The following is a 25113-nucleotide window of genomic DNA, read 5'->3' on the forward strand; positions in this document are numbered from 1 at the left end:
AGTTGATAAAAGATATATAAAAAGCACTAAAAAAGATTAAAATAGATTTTTAAAGAATCACCTGGACCATCTTCAGCTGCTTTATCAATGACCTTCCCTCCATCATAAGGTCAGAAGTGGGGATGTTCGCTGATGACCAGTGTTCAGTGCCATTTGCAATTCCTCAGATAATGAAGCAGTCCATGCCCGCATGCAGCAAGACATTCAGCCTTGGGCTGATAAACGGCAAGTAACATTCGGCCACACAAGTGCCAGACAATGACTATCTCCAACAAGCGAGAGTCCAACCACTGCCCCTTGACATTCAACGGCATTACCATCGTCAAATCCCCCACCATCAACATCCTGGAGGTCACCACTGATGAGAAACTTAACTAGACCAGCCACATAAATACTGTGGCAACAATAGCAGGCCAGAGGCTGCGTATTCTGCAACGACTGTTTCACCTCCTCACTCCCCAAAGCCTTTCACCATCTACAAGGCACAAGTCAGGAGTGTGATGGAATACTCTCCACTTGCCTGGATGAGTACAGCTCCAACAACACTCAAGAAGCACAACACCATCCAGGACAAAGCAGCCCACTTGATTGGAACCCCATGCTCCACCTTAAACATTCATACCCTCCACCATCGGCATACCGTAGCTGAAGTGTGTATCATCTATAAGATACACTGCAGCAGCTCGCCAAGGCTTCTTCGGCAGCACCTCCCAAACCCGCGATCTCTACCACCTAGAAGGACAAGGGCAGCAGGCGCATGGGAACATCACCACCTCCACGTTCCCCTCCAAGTCACACATCAACCTAACTTGGAAGTATATCGCCGTTCCTTCATCGTCGCTGGGTCAAAATCCTGAAACTCCCTCCCTAACAGCAACGTGGGAGTACCTTCATCACACAGACTGCAGCGGTTCAAGGCGGCGGCTCACCACCACCTTCTCAAGGGCAGTTAGGGATTTGCAATAAATGCTAACCTTGCCAGTGACGTCCACATCTCATGAATGAATTAAAAAACATAAAAACTTTATAGGATCATAGTGATCTTCTATTTTGTTATGACAAATGATCTTCTTTATGGAATTAGCTTATTCATGAATGCATGCTATAAATACAAATTCTTTAAGAAACAATGGGCTAAAATTTCAAATCCCAGCCGTCCGTTTTGCACTTAAACAACGGGCGGCCAGGAATTTAAAATTGGTGGGGACGGGGGGTGGAAAATTCAATGGCCATTGGTGCTTAGGGCCCACTTGAGGCCATATTCAGGTGGGTCTGTAAATAGCCAAGCAGCCTGAAGCAATCTCCCTGCTGACTTGCAGCCTACTTTAGGCGTAAATTAGATTTCTCCCCCTTGATTTCATTCACTGTGCTACTTCAATTAAGCTCAATTATGCAGTTTTTTTTAGTTTTGTGTAAATATCACCAAACTATCAAGTCCTTTAATTATTTAAGGAACAAAATTATTTTTGCTTTTTGTTTGTTATGTTTATTCAAATACTATCACTTTATTTTATTATTTGTCACAAGTTGGTTAAAGGGGCTAACACAATATACGCTCAGACAGAACTTGTATAAATCCTTAAATGAAAAATGACTGGCCACCTCATTATTAGACGTGGGAAGTATTAAAATGATTTCAGGCTGCTGTAGACTAACCAACCTCAGGTTTAGCTTCTTCCTTCATAATTCTACTTGCTTTCTGAATGGTAAAGCCATTGGGTTGATTAAATGAATCAGTGGACAAGCACAGACTTTACCAGTGCATGCAATAAACCAAACCATGCTGTATCCAAGTAACCTAAAGCTGTAAATCAAAACCAAGCAAGGTTGAAAAATCAATCTTTTTGTGTTACCTCCAGGGCAAACACAATTTATAAATGCACCATTCAGATAACCTCCAATATAATGTTAACAAGGTTTTAATGTCACACCTGTCTTAAAATTCAGACATTTTGCTTCAAAAACATGCAAACTAATTTTATTGTGAAAACAAGAAAAATCAAGCACATGGTGAACCTATAGCTATATATCTATCCCTATTTCTGCAACGGAACCACTTCCAATATTGTACAATAAACCAGTGAAAACAAAAATGTGTGCATTTTGTTCATAGTGCTCAGAGGACACAGTACAATCTGAAGATTATTTCATTAACGAGGGAAAGCCTAATAAACGATGTACACCACAACTCCATAGTAAGGGAGTTCTTCCTTATGAATGAGATAAAATATAGGTTTCATTTCAGGACATTCAAAGCATGTACAGCAGAATAGAGACAGCAGTCAGTATGGGGTCACCTGGGCTTTGTACTTATGCACTGATATCTTACTACATATAGTCAGATCCCTTATAATGTGAAATGGGTTTTGTTTGGAAACACTTGGGGATTGAAATTGCCCCTCTCAGAAAGACCCTTTTGTGCCTCCGGGAGGAGCTAACTGGGAGCTAATGGGTTTTTGCCCGGACGAGCAACCAGAGCACTCACCCCCAGAATTGCCCCCGGGGCTCGGAAAGTGCTTTGCGCCGCGCCCCTCGAATAGCGCACCAGCGCGGCGCATGCACGCCGATGACGTCATTGCCATGTGCGCCGACCCCATATCGCTCCACAATGACCCCTTTGTGCCCCACGGGACGCGAAGTCGGCTTGGGGCGATGCCACTGACAGCTTAGCAGGACGAGAAGCTGTGGTGGCTGCAGCGCCCCAGCAGCCCTTAAAGGGGAGGTGGTAGCGCCGCGGTCGCCATCTTTTCTGTGTCGGCTGATGTTTCAGTCGGCTCGACAATGGCGGCCACATTAGCCAACATGCAACCTGGCACCCCCTCTTGGGTGCCCGCTGCTGGCCCAGCCAACACCCTCCCTGGTGGCCCAATGGGTGCGACTAAAGCGGCTGCAGAGTTTGCAGCGGCCCTCCCCTGATGTGCTGAGTGCAGCGCTAAGCGTCGAGCCCTGCGAACACCCCGTTATTGGCACACAACATTTTTTGACTCCAAGAGCCCAATTCTGGAACATTTAGCGGCCCGTCTCATCAAACAAAAGTAGATCGTGAACAGAAAGCCACCTTTTGGGAAATGCAACAAAAAAATGATTGAAATAGATTAGTTCTTACATATGGGGAGGCGGGGAGGTGGAGGGTGCCTCGTAGGTTCTGAACTGTCCTTTTATCTCAAATACATCATACAAATCCATCTGAGATCAATGGGATCAAAGTTTCCAGTCTCTACAGGCTGTAAAGTTCATACAAGAAATCCATTATTTTAAACCAGATCCGAGTGAGTTCGGCCGGACTCCCTGCGCAAAATTCCCACAATTTGGTATAAACTGATGATCCATCAGATAGATCATGGGATAACCAGAGTGGCAAATTCAAAAATTGGCACTTGTGCTGCTCTTATGATGTTGTGTTGAGGAACATCGTCAGGTTGGGGTAAAGAAGCTTTATTCTCTACCTTGCCTGTGCTTACCTAACCTCACCTCATCTTCCCAAAATGTAAAGGTACTCCATTCCCAACATCTCACAACCCCTCACCCAAATACACACCCAATGGATACAGGCTCCACTATTTTAGACAATGCCACCTTCCATACCAATGCTTCCAATATGTCTTCCTTTTTCCTCAACTGAGGATTCCCCTCCAACGTGGCTGACAGGGCGCCTCGACCGTGTCAATCCCATTTCCCGCACTTCTGCTCTACCCAGTCCCCACCCTCCTAGAACCATGATAGGGTTCCCCTTGTCCTCACCTTCCACCCTACCAGCCTCCACATTCAATGGATCATCCTCTGCCATTTCCACTACTTCCAGTGTGATACCACCACCAAACACATCTTCCTCTCCCCTCCCCTTTCAGCATTCTGAAATGATCGTTCCCTTCGCGAAACCCTGGTCCACTCTTCAATTAGCCCCAGTACCACCTCCTATCCCATGGCACCTTCCTGTGCAAGCTCAAGAGATGCAACCGCCTCCCTCCCCACCAAGCAGGGCTCCAAACACTTCTTCCATGTGAAACAGCGATTTATTTGTACTTCTTTCAATTTAGTATTCGCTGCTCATGATGTGGTCTCCTCTACATTGGGGAGACCCAAAGCAGATTGGGCGTTCGTTTTGCAGAACACCCCCGTTCAGTCTGCAAGTGCGACCCTGAGCTTCCGGTCACTTGTCACTTTAATTCTTTGCACCACTCCCACTCTGATCTCTCTATCTTCGGCCTCCTAAACTGTTTTAATGAAGCTCGAGGGACAGCACCTCATCTTTCGATTAGGCATTTTACAACCTTCTGGACTCAACAATTTCAGATCATAACCACTGCTCCCATTTTTTTGGATAGCAATTGCTGGTAATAATTTTGCTTTTGTCACTTTCAGCATCTCTGGAACCATACTTTGTTTCTTTTCATGTCCCATTGCCATTCCCTTTTGCCTTGTACCATCATCCCATTTGTCATTTAATCTCTCCTCCCTTCCATCCTATCACAGACCTTCCTCTCCTCCCTCCCTCTGTACTTGCTTAAAACCTGTTACATCTCTAACTTTTTCCAGGTCTGATGAAATGTCATCGACCTGAAACATTAATTCTGTTTCTCTCTCCAGAGATGCTGCCTGACCTGCTGAGTATTTCCAGCATTTTCTGTTTTTATTCCACTATTTTAGAATTTGATTAGAATAGATTGGTTTAGGTTAAAAGTTGGAATTTTTAAAAAAACTGTGTGGCCGAAATTGCCCTCCGCCCCAAAGGGGGCGCACCTACCTGTATTTAAGTGTTCTGTCCGCCCCAGAAATTTATCTGTTTGTTCTTTGTCTTGGAGCAGGGTGGATGTGGGGTCGGGAATGGGGCGGAAGTGCGAAACGGCCATCGCACCCCGCGTCGCGCTGACGTGTCACAACGTCCCTCCCCTTCAGATAAAGGGGTGGACCACTGCGAACTCTGCAAAGTTTTGAGTTAGATCCACTGGGCCCCCAGGGAAGGTTACGGATGGGCCAGCGGCTTGGCACCCAAGAGAGGGTGCCAGGCTGCCTGTTGGTGGCCCGACTGAACCCATAGGCATAATTGTCGGCCCAACCTGGCAGTCGGCCAACAATAAAAAATAAAATGGAGTCGCCGGCAGCCGACCTCCCCTTTAAGGGCGGACACGCCGCCCAGCCACACACAGCTTCCCGCTGGAGAAAGCTGTCAGTGGCACCAACCGATGGTGGGCAATTCCGCATGGGGCAATGCCGCACGGGGCAATTTCCCGCGGGGGTCGGAAAGCGGGTCGCCGCCGGTCAGTAAGGAGTCGCCGTGTGCCCGATGCGGTGGAAAAACGGGCGGGCTGTCCCGCACACCGCTCAAAAAATAAAGGAAGGCAATTTACAAAATGGTGGCCCCACCTCGGCGACTGAGCGGTGAGGCCATGGCTCTTATAGAAAGGGGCAATTTCGGCTCTACAAGCTTTTACCAAATAAAGATCATAGTAGTCACATTAAAAAGCCAACAACACTCAAACATCAACCTCAGCTGCCACAAAACACAAGATAAATAGTTTGTGGGACATAAAACAAGATAGTCACCTACTGCAAATCCCCAAGAGTTCCTTTAGTCTGCTTTTGTTACAGAAAGTAACTATGAAGGGAAACATTCCAGGCATTCACTCAGCTAACGGGAACTCAAATCAATACTGCTTTTCTGTCGAAGTGACTTTGTGTGACTAATGCAAGCCTCGTACCTTGATGACATATTTGCAAATTGAATAGTCAAATAACTTTTGTGTTGAAATCAATATGAAAACCCAAGATAACACAAAAAAATGGCAATTGCACAGAAGCTTTTTAAATGGGTCATTGGCTAAGCTGTCTACTGAAATTAGTTCCCTGATTTTGATTTTTCTTATGACTCTACCTTTTAAATTTAATTCTGAGTCGCTTAAGATAGAAAACCTAGACTTGTTCCTAATTAAGGTTCATTATATTAACCCTTACAATACTGCACATCTCCAGGGAATTCTGTATCTTCTGGACTAGCTAACATTTTAGTGTCTGATTTTATAATCACATATTTTTGGCAGTTGATCAATGGATGGATTTTTCCTCTTTTAACAGTCTATTTGCATTTTGAGTAAAACATAACTGGAAAATTAAATGACCACACTTTTAAGCCACCTTTACCACCGTTCCTTGCTCACACACATAACTAGCTCTCTACTACTACAATACTGAGACATCTGAGCATACAAATACATCACTAATCATCCACACAGTGCCATTACTCTCTCCCGAAACATTACTCGACCTCCATTTCAGAGTCACTAACCTGTCGAGACATATTCACATCTCTCCAAATCAGTATAACTATCCTACTCTACAGGCACGGTGCTATCCTTCCACTCGAGTACCACTACCTGACCTAGACACAGCATTATTGCTCGACTCCAATATCTCTTATTTACCCACACACAACAGTATCTTTCCATTCAGTACTATTACTACAGACAGTTAGGCAACCATGAGGTCAACAAATGAGGTAAGAGACCGCGTCAAGCTAAAAGAAAACGCTACACAAATATAAGGAAAAGTGGAAATCCAGCAGACTGGGAAAGCTATAAAAAGCAACAAAGGGATACAAAGAAAGTGCTAAGAGGTTCAAAAAGACAATATGAAAGGAAACTTGCAAGGCATATCAAACCTAACAGCAAAACTTTTGATAAATATATTGAGAAAGAGTGGTAAAGGAGAATATGAGCCCATTAAAAATGAATGCAGGTGCGATTACAATAGATGACAAAGAAATGGGTACTTTGTATCTGTTTTTACATTGGAAGAAGAGGACATGATACCAGTGGTACAAAGGAACCTAATAACAAGTTAAGACGAGTAACAGTGCATTTAATGCAAGTTAAAAAATGATAATGGAAAAAATAATGGGACTTAATGTCCAGCACCTGATGGTTTCCATCGCAGAATATTAAAGAAATAGATAAGGAAATTGCAAATGCATTAGTCCTAACTTTCCAAAGCTTTCTAGATTCAGGAATTGTGCCTTTGGATTGCAAAATTGAAAATATTATTTAAGGGAGGGAGAGAGAAACCAGGCATCTACAGACCTGTCAGTTTAACATCAATTGTGGGGAAGTTACTGGAATCTATCAGAATTCTAGTGCCTCCATTGTCTCTGTGCCCAAATTCCACGGCAAGAATTATGTGAATAGCTAAGCTGAACAATGACTTGCACTTAAAAAAAAAACCATGAGATAGAAGTACAGAAGAATGGAAATGGTTTGCCCTTTAATATAAAGAAGTGTCTCAAGGAGCATCACAGGCAGGAGTTGGCGAAGAGATAAAGAAATAACTTGCATTTATATAGTGCTTTTCATATCCTTAGCACTTTATGGTCAATGAAGTACTTGAAGTGTAGCCAGTGTTTTTTTGTAGGCAAACGAGGCATTCAATTTACGTACAGTAAAGTCTCAGGAACAGCAAACAGATGAATGATCTTTAGGGGAAGTAACAGAAGGTGTGGTCAAAAAAGTGTACTTTGAGACAGTTTTGAAGATGGGGAGAAAGAGCAAGGCAAAGGGGATTGGGGAAATGGTTTGTTGTCACCCATCACTCGCACATTTTAGCATTTTTAAAGCAAGAAATTTTGAAATAGTCTTTGGTAAGCCTTGTAAAGTCTACTCAATAACATTTTAAAAAATCTAAGTGAATCTAATTAACTTTTCAGCTCAGGAAAATGGCATAAACAGTACCACAATAATTCATTTTACTGTAACATTGCTGAGCTAAGAGCTTCTTCTTCCATGCATCTAACTTAATTAAATATAATAATCCTTTTTTTTAAAAGATACAAAAGAAATGTTCACATTCTAATGAAGTGAAAGTCTTCTGATTTCACTCTTTCATGAAATATGCATGCTGACTGCATCTCTTCTTCATCTATATTTAAATACCTACTCACTGCACAAATCTGAACTGTCCCTAGTTGCAAGTCATCTACCATCTACATGGTGCAATGTTGCATATTATTCTATCTGGTGATCACAATTCTCAGGCTGTCCTGAATTTACCTAATCAATCTTTGTTATAATGTCAGTGAATAAACTGCTCTTATTTCACTTATTAATCTATAAATTTGACATGGAAAGGTCTAAAGGCCACATAATAATACATAACAAAACCCAAAGTGCAAGAACATATTAAGACACTCCGGTTAAGGGGACACCATCTTTATAGAAGTGTTTTACAAACTTTTTTTTCTTCTTGCAAACTCACCATTCAATCATGTAAGTATGATCAGTTATATGCAGAGGTTAATGTGAGAAAAATAATGCATGCTTACTCTCGCTGTTTTTCCCCACAGAAAAAAAAATTCCAGAACACTTTTACAAATGCAGTGTTCCTTTAACATGACTTTGGTTGTCTGATTTTTTAAACATTTCTTGTTTGTTACTTATTTTCTTTTGTACTGTACTAAAATGTACGGTTAGAAGATTGTCTATTTTAATCTCCAGCAATGACCAAAATAAGTCTTTAAGTTTCAGGAATAAAAAAAAATCAAGTTGAATCTTGGATTCTTAACTGTAAGCCGTATACAGTACATGATATTATTTTTTTTAAAACAGAGGTATTCAGCCCAATTACAAACTTTAATTTGTAATTACGTTAAAACCATTAAATAATGAAAATTGCTCGTCGTTTATTCCACTGTTAAGTGTAAAGCCAAAGGAGTTTCATCTGCAGGGTTACACAGTAATGTTTGAACACAATACAAATCACAGAGTTAGAGTAAAATCAATTTTCCTGCAAAGCACAACATTCCTTTAAAGGCATATATTTTCAAACTGGGTTCCCAGGTCCCAGGGTCTATGAGAGGATCCCAGGAGGCCTACAAAGCCATCAAATCACTGTCTATCATCGGAATTAATTTGCTGTATTTGTTAACTTTCTACCATATTATTTATGTTGCTTGTGTTAATAAAAAACATTGGCCTGGAATTTCATGTGTATTGACGCCCAGAGACATACGTAATCAGGGCACAAGTTAAATATGCAGCCTAAAAGATTGCAAAATATTGGGTGTAAGTTATGTGTTCAAGTACAATATGTCCAAATCTCCTTGATCTTTTACAATTGTCTATCGATCCCTCTGCCCGAATGCATCTTTGTCCATAACAGCCCGTCCCAAGTTACAGAGCCTCATTTGTGGGTGTCCTGCAATTGTGCTTACTTAGAGGCTCCCTTCAAATTATGACCAGATTTTCAGGTGCAGCTGGAAACAGTCATTGTTCTGGTATTTTATTGTAATATTTTGAGTGTTTTTTTCTCTCCATTTATCTCACTGAGATCTACACAGTATTTTCTGTTTATTTGAACATATTTTTATGGCTATAGTATAAATCACATTTAAAAATTGAAAAGCTTTCCCGATTGCAGATTAAAAAAAATTCAGTGCCTATTGTGCATGAATGATGATGAAATAAATTGAAACTTTAATTTTCATACTTAAAGAGATAACAGCGTGAGTTCAATGTTTTTCTTGGGTTTCGATATCCGCCATTTTACATTTGGCCATATTCTAATGAGATTCGTAGGAAATTTGAGCATAAATTGGCATCAGCAGAATGGGTGCATTTTCGGGTCTAACTTCTGGGTTGTGCCCATGATGGAAATTCCAAGCCTCTTCTTGTAATTTTAACACTGTTTCCTCTGGGTAGCTCAGAGGTAAGCTGAGAGCTCCCCATGAGAGTATCAGTATCTGCAGCGGGTCCCAGCTGAGCACCCCTACAAGGTCCATTCATCCATCAGAATCATTGCAGAGTACACTATTAGAATTTTGAAGCTATTTGAGGTATCTGGATCGATATCCAGTGTTCAACCCAGCAGGGTTATCAAGAATTGTCGGGGTAATGCTGCATGTTGCACAAGTTCAACTTACAAAAGGGCCTCCTCATTGAGACCCTGTCGGATTATAGGGCCCAAATTTCCCCATGAGTTGCACCGTTTTTTTGGTGTAACTTGATTTTTCTGGTAGTTGCAAATATGGCCATTTAATTTGCGCCAGTGTAAATGAGTTAGTTAGGTTTTTTGTTCGGTCAGTTTTTTTTTCCAAAAGGGGGCGTTCCCAACCACTTACACCATTTATGCCAATTTGGCTAGAAAAAAGTTGTACTAAACTAACTTAGGGCAGCGTATGTGTCCACTTTTGTCCGCACAGAAAGACCTTACTTACAGTTAAGGAATCGGCACAAGTAACTACATTTAAAGCACCACCAAGCACCAAACAAAGCACAAGCAGTAATAACAATTCAATAAAAAATAAAGAAGTGAAGTAAAGAATTAAATTAACAAATAAAAGTACTGCATCAAAATCTACCTTAAACTGAACTATGCAGCGGCTGGCCATGCTGGAGTCCATTCGGCCAGGACAAGGTGCGGGACACTGGCAAGCCCTTCGGCCAGGGCAAGAATCGGGAGAACGTGGCAGGCGGTGGGGGGGGGGGGGGGGGGGAAAGAGTATCAACAGAGAACGCGGCAGGCTGTCGGGGGGTGGGGGTGCTGATGGTGGGAGGGAGGGAGAAGGCAGAACTCTGTCGGCTTGGGGAGGGGGAGGGGGGGAGGGAGGGAGAAGGCTGAACTCTGCAGGCTTGGGAGGTGGGGGGGGGTTGCTGACGAGGAGGGATAAAGAAGTCACATGATTGAAGGGAGGAAGGGAGAGAACAAGAGATCTTTAGGTTTCATACCTTGTTTGGGGAGTGAGAAGAGCTGGGTTGTGCTGCCATTTTGCACCTTCTTTAACTTTTGAAAATTTCAATTTTACTTTAAGGATGGGTGCATCAATCTCAATGCCGCGGATTATTCAATGATTATGCGTCACTGTGCAACGTAGGAGAGAATTGATTAGAGCTCATCGCATCAGGAAGATCAGAGCCCATAGGCTGCTGGGCAGGAGGCGTTACATACCTCGGAGATTTCGAGTCAGGCGTTCCTACCTGGACCTGAGTGAGGCAGAATGAGTCAGAAGGCTACGTTTCTGCAGGGAAGTTGTCCGTGAGATCTGTGAGTTGGTGAGACCACAGTTGCAGCCGAGAAGCAGCAGGTGGACTGCCTTGTTTGTTGAAGTGAAGGTTACAGCTACACTTTCCTTCTATGCCTCGGGATCGTTTCAACGTACAACTGGAGATGTGTGTGCCATCTCTGAAGGTGCAATACAGGTCTCCATTCGCCAGATCATGGCTGCGCTGTATGCGCAGAGGAATGACTTCATTAAGTTCCCAATGACCGCACAAGCAATGCGTGACAGGGCTGTGGGCTTCTCCAGGATTGCTGGCTTCCCAAAGGTACAGGGCTGCATTGATTGTACCCACATCACCTTGCGAGCACTTGTGGAGGATGCCGAGCAGTTCAGCAATAGAAAAGGTTTCCACTCCATCAATGTGCAGCTCGTGTGTGACAACATGCAGCGCATCTTGTCAGTCGATGCAAGATATCCTGGCAGCAACCATGATGCGTTCATCCTATGCGACAGCGCTATATCTGACATGTTTGAGCAGCAGCCAGCAGGGCAGAGCTGGCTACTGGGAGACAAAGGGTACGGCCTCGCCATCTGGCTCATGACGCCTCTATGTGTAACCCGGACAGAAGCTGACCATCAATACAACATGTCACACATTAAAACACGCAACATCATAGAGAGGACCATTGGCATCTTGAAGCAGCGTTTCCGAAGCCTGGACCATTCCGGAGGCAACTTACAATATTCCCCCGAGATGGTCGGTCACTTCACTGTTGTGTGCTGCATGCTGCATAACTTAGCCATCATGAGGCAGCAGCAGCTGATAGTGGAAGACCCCCTGTGGTGAGAGTGGCTGATGATAATGATGTGGAAGATGCAGGTGACGAGCAGGAGGAGGAGGAGCTGGAGGAGGATGATGACGAGGATCAGGAGACTATGCAAGTGCCTGAGGCCGGAGCCCGGAGCATGATGTCGGAGGAGGGCGGACAATCCTGCTCCTTTAACGATTGCTCGAGCCTTGCGCCAGCAGCTCATCCATGAACGCTTTACTGATGCCTGAGGGCTCAGCGACAACTGTTCCGCTTTGACATGTTTACAAAACAATTTCCATTAGAAAAAACTTACACTGTAAGATCACTTAAAAACGTTAAGGTCACTTTAGTCTTGTAAAGTTAAATCACTTACAAAACAAGTTACATTTGAAAACAGTTACAAGAGTAAAATCAACAACAACAAAAACAACAGCAGCAAAGAAAGGCTGCACCCATCTCAGATCCACATCTCGGTGAATGTGCACTGCTTCATGGGAGGTGGTGGTTACGGCTTGGGTCTCTACAAAGGCTAGTGTGGGGATTGCTGTGGGAGTGGCAGTGGATTGGCCTGGCTGTGTTCCCTTATTGCAGCAGGTACCTCCCTGAAGGCCTGTGCCGTCATTCCCGCTGCCTCTGAAATTTCCTCCCTCATGCCCCGTGACATTATTGCTTTTTCTGCCGTCAGTGTCGTTATCTCATCACCCACCCCACTGACGGTGTTCACGAGTGATCGGGTCAGCTCATTGGTCTCCAAACCCAATGCCATCACCTGAGCCACATCTGTTGTACCCTCCAGCTCAGGATAGCGTGGTACATTGCTCCTTGGCCTCGCCTTGGGTTTGTTTGGCGGAACCCCTCCAGTGTGAGGCAAAGGCTGGGATGGTGTGGCCCTGGGTGTTCCATGCTGCATTCCAGCAGGAGTGGGACCCAGAATCTTGGACGGTGGGGCATTGATTGTTCCATACTGCATTCCAGCAGCACTGGGAGGTGCAGGCTGGGATATTGGGGCACTGAATGATCCATACTGCATTCCAGCAGCACTGGAACCCGCAATCTCTGGACTTTCGAAAGCATCCAATGTCAGACCAAAACTTAAACCACTATGCAGGGACTGGGACGAGCTGAAACCACAGAATGACGAATCAGAAATCATGGAAGTGCTTGGCAATGCAAGTTCAAGATTTTCCCCTTCATACCTCTCCATGGCCACCCCCTGCCCCCCTACAAAGTTGGTCTGGCTCGCCCGCGTCTGAATCTTCTTCTGTATCTTCAGATTGGCATCAGGTTCTGCAAAATATAACAGAACAGTCAAATGGTTAGGAGGGGTGGCATGAGTAGGCTCACACGTAGCAGGACAGGCAGCAGGTTGATTTGAAGGGCTACGAGTAATTTTCAGTACTTACCCTCTCCCTTGCGTGTAGGCCCAGCTTGTGCAATACTGATTGCTTTTCTCCAGACAGGACCCATCAAAGCAGCGACTCTCTGTTCCAAGGATATCAGTGGGTGCAGATTTGGCGGGCCTCCTCCTTTTCGAGGTCTTTCTCTTTTGTGGTGGGCCAATTTCTTCTGCAAAGATGAAAACATAACTTGTTAGAGAGGGTGTCTTTCTGCTGGCTGGGACATATACAGATGGTCACATTTACAGATGCAATTCCATTGACAAATGAAAATATTACTTACACTAACTGCTTGACCAAGGTCCTGCCATTTCATTTTACATTGCCTTCCATTTCTCGTGGTATTCACCACTGCGCAGTAATCTTCTGCAAGTTTGTTCCAGCGTTTATTAATTTTTTTTGGGTGGCACTTTTGTGTGATCTCTGTTGCTCATATCCAGCTCCTGCCCTCTTTCCTCGAGTACATTCACTAGTACCTCCACTTCTTGATGCATGAAATTCTTCGTTCTTGGGGCACGGTGTTGCATTGCTTTATTGAATTGACACTCAGTGATTTTTCAAAACACAAAGTTCTTATTTTGCTTGCAGCAATGAATGATTCTCACCTATGCAGCACTCCTTGTGGAGGTTTAGCAGCTGATTTCTTGCAGAATACTCCAAACAGCACTCCTATATCTTTCAAAACATCAAGCAGGCATCCAAAACTCAGTGAAAGGTTCTCCCTTTAAAAATGGCCAATTGCCAATGTTAATGCCCCACTAAGCATGCGTGAACGCTGCAACGCGCATGCGTGTGCTGCCAGCACTCTCACAGGCACTCTGATCAGGCCCCTGTCACCTGCCGGCTAGGCATGGCCAGCACGGACCTAGCTCCGCCCCCCTCTCTGTGTTCTGTGCCATGCCACCTCGACAGACGGCCATAATTGCAAGTATTTCTGCTCTACGATGTCGGCTGGAGGCTCGGAGGTGCGCTGAAAAAACCAGAGGGCCCAAAGTCCTGGAAACATAAACAAGGGAACAAGCAGCAATCTAGAGGAGATGTGGAGGTGAATCATTTAGCAGCTACAAGAAACATTTGTGCCAATCTGATACAGGACACTTTCTCTTGACTACTTTATCTTGCCACTGAATCAAAAGTCCTGTCTACATCTTCCCTCTTCCCACCATAAATATGTAATCAGATACAGACTCTTTGTGTGCATCAACTTTCGCAGCTCCATTAATACCACTTCATCAAAATTACTTACAAATTTTGGCAAGAATAACGCCCGTATACACAACAACTTTATTGCTGCCATCATTTTGTTCGCATTGAAGTCAATGGAAAGTCAAATTGAGCAGAGTATAAAATGGGTGGCCGAACCGATCCAGTCAGTTTTCCACCAGGCATGTAGGGTTACAATTACCTCCTGTATGTGTGCGTCAATTTCTTCTTGGCATTATAAATGTCCTTGGGATTAGTGTGTTGTGTGAACTCAAACCTGACCTAGTGCTACTCCTAGGTTCTACCTCAGTAGCAGGATTATGAGAGACAAATGGCACATTTGCTCCATAATACTGTGTTACCTTGCTGATTGTGACAAGAGCTATTTTTATAGATGTAATAATATTGTATTTAAAAAAAAATGGAAAATCCTATGAAAATGTAGTTTTTGTTATTTTAGCTGCCTAATGTGCTTTTGGTATAGAAACATAGAAAATAGGTGCAGGAGTAGGCCATTCGGCCCTTCTAGCCTGCACCGTCATTCAATGAGTTCATGGCTGAACATGCAACTTCAGTACCCCATTCCTGCTTTCTCACCATACCCCTTGATTCCCCTAGTAGTAAGGACTTCATCTAACTCCTTTTTGAATATATTTAGTGAATTGGCCTCAACAACTTTCTGTGGTAAAGAATTCCACAGGTTCACCACGCTCTGGGTGAAGAAATTCCTCCTCATCTCGGTCCTAAATGGCTTCCCCCTTATCCTTAGACTGTGTCCCCTGGTTCTGGACTTCTCCAACATTGGGAACATTCTTCCTGCATCTAACCTGTCTAACCCCGTCAGAATTTTAAATGTTTCTATGAGGTCCCCTCTCATTCTTCTGAACTCCAGTGAATACAAGCCCAGTTGATCCAGTCTTTCTTGATAGGTCAGTCCCGCCATCCCGGGAATCAGTCTGGTGAACCTTCGCTGCACTCCCTCAATAGCAAGAATGTCCTTCCTCAGGTTAGGAGACCAAAACTGTACACAATACTCCAGGTGTGGCCTCACCAAGGCCCTGTACAATTGTAGCAACACCTCCCTGCCCTTGTACTCAAATCCCCTCGCTATGAAGGCCAACATGCCATTTGCTTTCTTAACCGCCTGCTGTACCTGCATGCCAACCTTCAATGACTGATGTACCATGACACCCAGGTCTCTTTGCACCTCCCCTTTTCCTAATCTGTCACCATTCAGATAATAGTCTGTCTCTCTGTTTTTACCACCAAAGTGGATAACCTCACATTTATCCACATTATACTTCATCTGCCATGCATTTGCCCACTCACCTAACCTATCCAAGTCGCTCTGCAGCCTCATAGAATCCTCCTTGCAGCTCACACTGCCACCCAACTTAGTGTCATCCGCAAATTTGGAGATACTACATTTAATCCCCTCGTCTAAATCATTAATGTACAGTGTAAACAGCTGGGGCCCCAGCACAGAACCTTGCGGTACCCCACTAGTCACTGCCTGCCATTCTGAAAAGTCCCCATTTACTCCTACTCTTTGCTTCAGTCATGCAGTACAATTTTTGTCTATTATACAGGGCTCAAAATACTCCTCATCTTCAAGACCTTCAATGCACACAGAACTGAAAGCTTATGAACAGAGAGTGGGTTTTAATTTGGAACTATTCAAACATGTGCGAGGCCCCTTGGGGAAGAGTGACCATAATATGGTGGAATTCTGCATTAGGATGGAGAATGAAACAGTTAATTCAGAGACCATGGTCCAGAACTTAAAAAAGGGTAACTTTGAAGGTATGAGGCGTGAATTGGCTAGGATAGATTGGCGAATGATACTTAAGGGGTTGACTGTGGATGGGCAATGGCAGACATTTAGAGACCGCATGGATGAACTACAACAATTGTACATTCCTGTCTGGCGTAAAAATAAAAAAAGGAAGGTGGCTCAACCGTGGCTATCAAGGGATATCAGGGATAGTATTAAAGCCAAGGAAGTGGCATAAAAATTGGCCAGAAATAGCAGCGAACCCGGGGACTGGGAAAAATGTAGAACTCAGCAGAGGCGGACAAAGGGTTTGACTAGGGCAGGGAAAATGGAGTACGAGAAGAAGCTTGCAGGGAACATTAAGATGGATTGCAAAAGTTTCTATAGATATGTAAAGAGAAAAAGGTTAGTAAAGACAAACGTAGGTCCCCTGCAATCAGAATCAGGGGATGTCATAACTGGGAACAAAGAAATGGCAGACCAATTGAACAAGTACTTTGGTTCGGTATTCACTAAGGAGGAACAACCTTCCGGATATAAAAGGGGTCAGAGGGTCTAGTAAGGAGGAGGAACTGAGGGAAATCCTTATTCGTCGGGAAATTGTATTGGGGAAATTGATGGGATTGAAGGCCGATAAATCCCCAGGGCCTGATGGACTGCATCCCAGAGTACTTAAGGAGGTGGCCTTGGAAATAGCGGATGCATTGACAGTCATTTTCCAACATTCCATCGACTCTGGATCAGTTCCTATCGAGTGAAGGGTAGCCAATGTAACCCCACTTTTTAAAAAAGGAGGGAGTGAGAAAACAGGGAACTATAGACCGGTCAGCCTGACCTCAGTAGTGGGTAAAATGATGGAATCAATTATTAAGGATGTCATAGCAGCGCATTTGGAAAGAGGTGACATGATAGGTCCAAGTCAGCATGGATTTGTGAAAGGGAAATCATGCTTGACAAATCTTCTAGAATTTTTTGAGGATGTTTCCAGTAGAGTGGACAAGGGAGAAAAAGTTGATGTGGTATATTTGGACTTTCAGAAGGCTTTCGACAAGGTCCCACACAAGAGATTAATGTGCAAAGTTAAAGCACATGGGATTGGGGGTAGTGTGCTGACATGGATTGAGAACTGGTTGTCAGACAGGAAGCAAAGAGTAGGAGTAAATGGGTACTTTTCAGAATGGCAGGCAGTGACTAGTGGGGTACCGCAAGGTTCTGTGCTGGGGCCCCAGCTGTTTACACTGTACATTAATGATTTAGACGAGGGGATTAAATGTAGTATCTCCAAATTTGCAGATGACACTAAGTTGGGTGGCAGTGTGAGCTGCGAGGAGGATGCTATGAGGCTGCAGAGTGACTTGGATAGGTTAGGTGAGTGGGCAAATGCATGGCAGATGAAGTATAATGTGGATAAATGTGAGGTTATCCACTTTGGTGGTAAAAACAGAGAGACAGACTATTATCTGAATGGTGACAGATTAGGAAAAGGGAGGTGCAACAAGACCTGGGTGTCATGGTACATCAGTCATTGAAGGTTGGCATGCAGGTACAGCAGGCGGTTAAGAAAGCAAATGGCATGTTGGCCTTCATAGCAAGGGGATTTGAGTACAGGGGCAGGGAGGTGTTGCTACAGTTGTACAGGGCCTTGGTGAGGCCACACCTGGAGTATTGTGTACAGTTTTGGTCTCCTAACTTGAGGAAGGACATTCTTGCTATTGAGGGAGTGCAGTGAAGGTTCACCAGACTGATTCCCGGGATGGCGGGACTGACCTATCAAGAAAGACTGGATCAACTGGGCTTGTATTCACTGGAGTTCAGAAGAATGAGAGGGGACCTCATAGAAACGTTTAAAATTCTGATGGTTTCAGACAGGTTAGATGCAGGAAGAATGTTCCCAATGTTGGGGAAGTCCAGAATCAGGGGTCACAGTCTAAGGATAAGGGGTAAGCCATTTAGGACCGAGATGAGGAGAAACATCTTCACCCAGAGAGTGGTGAACCTGTGGAATTCTCTACCACAGAAAGTTGTTGAGGCCAATTCACTAAATATATTCAAAAAGGAGTTAGATGAAGTCCTTACTACTTGGGGGATCAAGGGGTATGGCGAGAAAGCAGGAATGAGGTACTGAAGTTGCATGTTCAGCCATGAACTCATTGAATAGCGGTGCAGGCTAGAAGGGCCAAATGGCCTACTCCTGCACCTATTTTCTATGTTTCTATTATTAATTGGTTTCAGGCAGGTCTTGTGGATTGTGCATCATATCAGCAATTAGATGACTGTACTGCGTCACTGCAATGTAATGATTCCGTGGAGCAAGTTGTACCCGTACAAGCGCTGGATACTAGTAGGATTCCATAGGTTGTCTCCTAGCCTGGATGAGAGGATAACCTGGATGGATCCGCATTTACAATTTAGGCAGGGGAGAGGATGGAGAATATCACCACCCTCCTCTCAACTGTCTCATAAAAAACTGTGATCACAACATGAAAGCAATTTGTTAAAAAGGGACAGAAACAGAAATCACCAGAAAGAAAATGGTTTCCTACACCCGACACCTGAAATTAGAACTGTGTTATAAAATGCTGGCCCCGCTCTTGGAATAAATTGCATTTTATGTAAGCTGATTTTGTTACGCTGGTTGATTTTTCTACAATTTGTTCGCAGTGCAACGACTTACTGTTATGCTGGAAATGGAACACAATTGACAAGTGAAGGATATTGATTGTCACTTTAGGCTTCCTGGGACTAATTACAGCTTACCCTGTTGGGAAGAATACTCTTTGGTGATGGATATTTTAGGGAACACAGTGGGAGAATCAGGATTTCTCCTCAGTTGCTATTTCACTCCCCTGCCACGTGTCCCAAAGGGTACCCACAATTGCGGATCAGATCGCAAAGTTACCATTGGTCAGTGGGATAAGTTTTGGAGTTGTGTATTTGTAACTAGATATAATCCTTTCATTAGGGTTTAGGAGCAAGTATATCTAACTGTTGTGAACTCAGGCTATGTCTGGGTTATTCTCCTGTGTTTTAATCCTGTGGTTATAATACAGACCTTTAGATATATAACAATGGTATGTCCTGCCAAGGTGAACAAATGGCTTTTTAAATTCTACAAGCTTCGCCATAAAAAGTAAAAGAAGTAAGGGCAAGAGTTCTGATCTCAGCCTGTCTCAACTATTACAATCTACAGCTGAATAAACAAGTCCACCCTCACCTCATTGTGGTGAATTGTGGCCTGCTCCCGAAGACTGCGAATGATCTCCTCACACTGGGTAACATTTTCTCTGTTTGCAGACAGGCCTTCTTGTGCAACCTGCAGCTGCTGGGTCAGCTGATCAATACTGTCCTCGCAGCTTTCCACTTGTCTGCATTTGGTTTCATACTGGTGCTGCAATGTAAGCATCTCATTCCGCAGCTTGTGGAGAGTCTCGTCCTGACTGCAAAGCTAATTAAATGCATGGAAAAAAGGTGTTTTAGAAATAACCTTCCTCTTCTCAATTGCAAATTTTAAATTTAACTTACTTTAGTGGCCCAATAATTGAACATGGACATTCCTCTTTGGGATATTCCACGTTACCCGGTCCCAATATTGTGGTAACAAGATCAGTGATTTTACAGATTTATTTGAACTTATCTTACATGCATAGCTACTGCTGGCAGTAAACAGCTACAGTAATAAAGCACTGGGTGTAACTAAGCCGTTTCTCGACAGGTGTTACTTCCTGAATTCCAGTGTAAACAGAAATACATAAGTTAAGTCTCATTCTTCAGAATCATGACAAATCCAGAAACAATTAAAATCATATTTACTTTGCTGTATTGTAATGTAACACATTGCAAACTTTTGGGGTATTTCATTATTACTGACATTGCATTTACTTAACCAGCATACACATTGACATTAAAGTAGGAATAAAAGCAAAAAAGTTAAGTTTTGTTCAACACTGCTGAAAGAAAGACTTGCATTTAAACAGCGACTTTCACATCCCAAAGCACTTCACAGCCAATAAAGTTCTTTTAAAGTGTAGTCACTGTTATGTAGAAAACGAGGCAGCAAAATTGCACTCAGCAAGGTCCCACAAACAGCAATATGATAATGACCAGATAATCTGTTTTTTTAAGTGATGTTGATTGAGGGATAAATATTGAACAGGACACTGGGGAGAACTTTCATGATTTTCTTCGACTCTTGATTTTCTTGGGCTCTTTTAGATCCATCTGAGAGGGCAGACAGGGCCTTGGTTTAACGTTCCATCTCAAAGGCAGCACCTCCAACAGTGTAGCACTACCTCAGTACTCCTTTGGAGTGTCAGCCTAGATTTTATGCTCAAATCTCAAGTGGGACTTGAACCAAAAACCTTCTGACTAAGGCAAGAATGCTACCAACTGAGACACGGCTGAACTCCTGAGTTCAGCTGTACCGCTGGTGAGAGGGGCCTAGTGGTGGTCAGGTACCAACCAAAGTGGAAGTTATCTCAGGGCTGTTGTCATGTGGCAAGGGAACCAATTGGCAGAAAATGGTTGCGATCTGGGAAAGAAAGATATATATACATGTGTGTATACAAATATATTGTGTTATTATTCACTGCAAAAGCAGATGGTTTGATATTTGGAGTGATACTATCCTTATTTAATGCATTTTTTGTCTGCAAAATTGACCGTGACACACGGATATATATATATATACACAAGATTTAATGGCTCATTCTAACTTTTGATGGTGGAGGAAACTAGGCGACAGCAGATTGGCTACTTCTTATACAACCCGTCAGATTTTCCATTACACTGAAATGGGGGTATGGCTTCCTTCATCTTTGTTTATCTTGTGATTGTGTGATCTATTGAGAATATTCCAAGAGTGACTGGAAAGAAATTTACAGCAGATTACAAATCATGCATAAAACACAGAATTAAAGTGAATGTATGGAACAATTTATATATATAATAACTAAAGAAAGAGTAGGGTCTATTAGGGACCATAAAGATAACTTGTGTGTGGAGGTGGAAGACGTGGGTATGGTTCTTAATGAATATTTTGCATCTGTTTTCACAAAAGAGGGGGACAATGGAGACATTGCAATCAGGGAGGAGGAGTGTGATATTTTGATGAAATAAACATTGTGAAAGAGGAAGTATTAAGGGGTTTAGCATCTTTAAAAGTGGATAAGCCCCCAGGCCCAGATGCAGTGTATCCCAGGCTGTTAAGCGAAGCAAGAGAGGAAATAGTAGAGGCTCTGACTATCATTTTCCAATCCTCTCTGGCTACAGATATGTTATCAGAGGACTAGAAGACTGCTAATGTTGTACGGTTGTTTTAAAAGGGAGAAAGGGATAGACTGAGTAATTACAGGCCAGTTAGCCTAACCTCAGTGGTGGGAAAATTATTGGAAAAGATTCTGAGGGACAGGATAAATCTTCATTTAGAAAGATATGGATTAATCAAGGATAGTCAGCATAGATTTGTTAAGGGAAGGTCGTGTCTGACAAACTTGATTGACTTTTTTGAGGAGGTAACAAGGAGGGTTGATGAGAGTAGTGCATTCGATGTAGTGTATATGAATTTTAGCATGGCAGACTGGTCACGAAAGTTAAAGCCCATGGGATCCAAGGCAAAGTGGCAAATTGGATCCAAAATTGGCTCAGTGGCAGGAAGCAATGGGTAATGTTTGAAGGGTGTTTTTGTGACAGGAAGGCTGCTTCCTGTGGGGTTCCGCAGGGCTCGGTAATAGGTCCCTTGCTTTTTGTGGTATATATCAATGATTTAGACTTGAATGTAGGGGGGTATGATTAAGAAGTTTGTAGATGCTACAAAAATTGCCCGTGTGGTTGATAATGAAGAAGTAAGCTGTAGACTGCAGGAAGATATCAATGGACTGGTCAGGTGGGCAGAACAGTGGTAAATGGAATTCAATCCGGAGATGTAAGAGGTAATGCATTTGGGGAGGGCTAACAAGGCAAGGGAATACACAATTAATGGTAGGACACTGAGAACTGCAGAGGAACAGAGATACCTTGGAGTGCATGTCCACAGATCCTTGAAGGTAAAAGGACAATAAGGTGATTAAGAAGGCATACGGGGGATACTTGCCTTTATTAGTCGAAGCATAGAATATAAGAGCAGGGAGGTTATGCTTGAACTGTATAAAACACCAGTTAGGCCCCAGCTAGAGTACTGCATGCAGTTCCGGTCACCACATTACAGAAAGGATGTGATTGTACTGGAGAGGGTACTGAGGAGATTTACGAGGATTTTTATTTATGAGGAAAGATTGGATAGGCTGGGGTTGTTTTCTTTGGAACATAGGAAGATGAGGGGAGACCTAATTGAGGTATATAACATTTTGAGGGGCCTAGATAGTGTGGATAGGAAGGACCTATTCCCTTTAGCGGAGGGGCCAATAATTCAGGGGCATAGATTGAAAGTAATTGGTTGAAGGATTAGAAGGGAGTTGTGGAGAACTTTTTTCACCCAGAGGCTGGTGGAGGTCTGGAACTCACTGCCTGAAAGGGTGGTAGAGGCAGAAATCTTCATAGCATTTAAAATGTACAAGGTTACGGAGCTGGAAAGTGGGATGAGACTGGATAGTTCTTTGTCGGCCGGCATGGACACGATGTGCCGAATAGCCTCCTTCTGTGCTGTAAATTTCTATGATTATATGATTCTACATATGGTGTAGCAAGTTTAAATGTGTTATCAAGGTCATAAGCAGAATATAAATTATGAGGGGAGGAATCAACATTTTTCCCCATTTAATATAAAATTAAAAGATAATTACAAGCAGGTGAGCAATGGGTTATCAGAAAATATATTAATAAACATGATATATATTTTGTATTATTCTGTGAGCAGCCCCATGGGTGTTCAATCAGTATATTATAGGCAATTACAGATCTGTGAGTGGGGGTGTAGTCCACAGAATGAGATTCAGGGAGCATTTTCAAATCAGTCCCATGTATTGATTATATTATTTTATGTATAAATGCACTGATTTTCCAAGAATGTTTGTTTTCCAGGTGTGAAATAATATTTAATAAGACATGTTATTGGCTGTAACAGGGCCTCGTAGTTCCTCTGTTGCTAACCAACCTACCCTTTGCAACAGCTTTAAAGGTTGGAGCAGGAAAATTCTAAAAACAGCACACGAGTAAGGCAATGGGTCTGAAATGCAAGGATATGCCTTCAGAGATACACCATAGGACTTTTATCCTAAAACTTGGGGGAGTGAGGGAGGGAAAAAACACTACAATTGCTAATTAGATGTCTCACACAGATTTGCTATATTGCAAGCCTTTCTAAAATAGGCTATGAGATTCCACTTTGTTCACTAACCCGTCTGTTTGCATCTTGTAAATCTGCGTCCAGGCTCTGCATTGAATTTTCCAGCTCTGTGATCTTGTTTATACAAGATTGGTATTTTTGCTGATAAAGATCCAGCATGGCTTCAAGCGATTTGCAGTTCTGATTGGCTGTAACTGTTTGGTTCTGAGAGTCAAACTGCTGTTGTCTAAAATGAGCCATTTGCAATTCTTGTTTGCGTACAATATCTTCACACTGGGATACCTGAAAAACATGCACTTGTAGATGTCAGTTTGTGTAAAGGTGGTGAGGACATAGGGCTCAATTTTCCCCAAAGCCGTTTTTTGGCATATTTGATGAGTTATGCCCATTTTCTGGGGGCCCCAACGACACCAAAAAAAAATCATCCAACTTTCCCCATTTGAATTGTTGATTTTGGCGCCACATAGCCTGTCCTTTAGCTCTGGGGGTGGAGCCTAAGATCTGCGCCAAAAAGATCGGGTTGCCAGGGTAACGAGGGACACACTGCGGGCCGAGGCTGGAAAGTGAAACATACAACACATTCTGGCCAGCTCACAGCAACCTGCACAAGCACCTTGCACATTATAGCAACATTCCAGCATTAAATTATTAAAGAGTTTATGCCAAAAGTCTATCCCCCCCTCCCCTCCCGGTGCCAGGTACTGCTCCTAACCCTGGCCGAAAGGCCTCCCTCGCCCCGATGCCAGGTGCCGCTGCTAGTCCTGGCCAAAAGGCCCCCGCTCCGAACCCTGGCCGAAAGGCCTCTCCCCTCCCAGTGCCGGGTGCCGCTCCTAACCCTGGCCGAAAGGCTTCTCCCCCTCTCCTCTTCTCCCCCTCTGCTGCTGCTGTCGGGGCCGTGGAACTGCACCTGCTGCGCTGATTCTCTTACCTGCGCCGATTTTGTTAACTGCCCAGAAGGTTTTTCCAGAAAAATTGGCGTAAATCGGAGCTGGCCAAACTTGCTTAAATGGTGGGTGGCAGTTTATCCCCCCAATGAGGTAAAATAGCCCAAAAGAATCCTACCTAAGTGAATTACGCTAGCGTAGAAACTTTGGGGAAACTTGTTGAATTTACTCCAAAAAAAAACGGTGCACGCCAAAAACACAGCACAGATAATTGGGGAAAATTGAGCCCATAGAATTGTAAGAATTGGATGGCTGAGGCTATCGATGAACCTCAAAGAGGTAATTAATGAGATTTGCAAACATTCAAAAACATGTGACCAAATTTTAACAGCTCACTGAACTACTTTTTCCAATGTCATTTTTTTCTGACCACCTTTAGCAAATCACAGTTAAAAAGCTGTTTTTTTTTTTACTGAACTCCTATGGTGCTGCATAAAACATAGAATAGGACCAGAACGGATGAATGCACGGGCTTACCCAAGGGCCCCCAGTGAAACTCATCATAACACAGAAAAACTACATACAACCACTGGATCAAAATTGTCAGTGGGGGTGGGGGGTGAAACGAAGTCAACAGACTCATTACAGTATAAATGCTGACACTGGCCATTGCTGGGGGGCAGGGAGGGGGGAGCGGAGAATGTGCAAAGGTCCACAAGAATTTTTAATCCGAATCTGGGGCCATCTGAATTATCATAACATGGGTGAATTCTCAATATCAGG

The 25113-nt window shown here is 43.4% G+C and overlaps 1 protein-coding gene across 3 annotated transcripts in view; it reads right to left on the bottom strand.

Annotated features, from left to right (window-relative positions):
- The window catches only part of LOC139278942 (early endosome antigen 1), a 1017310-nt gene that overhangs the window by 226214 nt on the left and 765983 nt on the right, over positions 1-25113 (bottom strand). For all 3 annotated transcript variants that reach the window (XM_070898220.1, XM_070898221.1, XM_070898219.1), the window contains 2 exons: positions 23498-23728; positions 19382-19612 (listed from right to left, as the gene is read on the bottom strand). In XM_070898220.1, coding sequence (XP_070754321.1) covers positions 19382-19612; positions 23498-23728 — 462 coding nt within the window. The remainder of the gene's footprint in view (positions 1-19381; positions 19613-23497; positions 23729-25113) is intronic.

The sequence above is a fragment of the Pristiophorus japonicus genome, chromosome 13 (genome assembly GCF_044704955.1).
Source record: "Pristiophorus japonicus isolate sPriJap1 chromosome 13, sPriJap1.hap1, whole genome shotgun sequence".
NCBI lineage: Eukaryota > Metazoa > Chordata > Chondrichthyes > Pristiophoridae > Pristiophorus > Pristiophorus japonicus.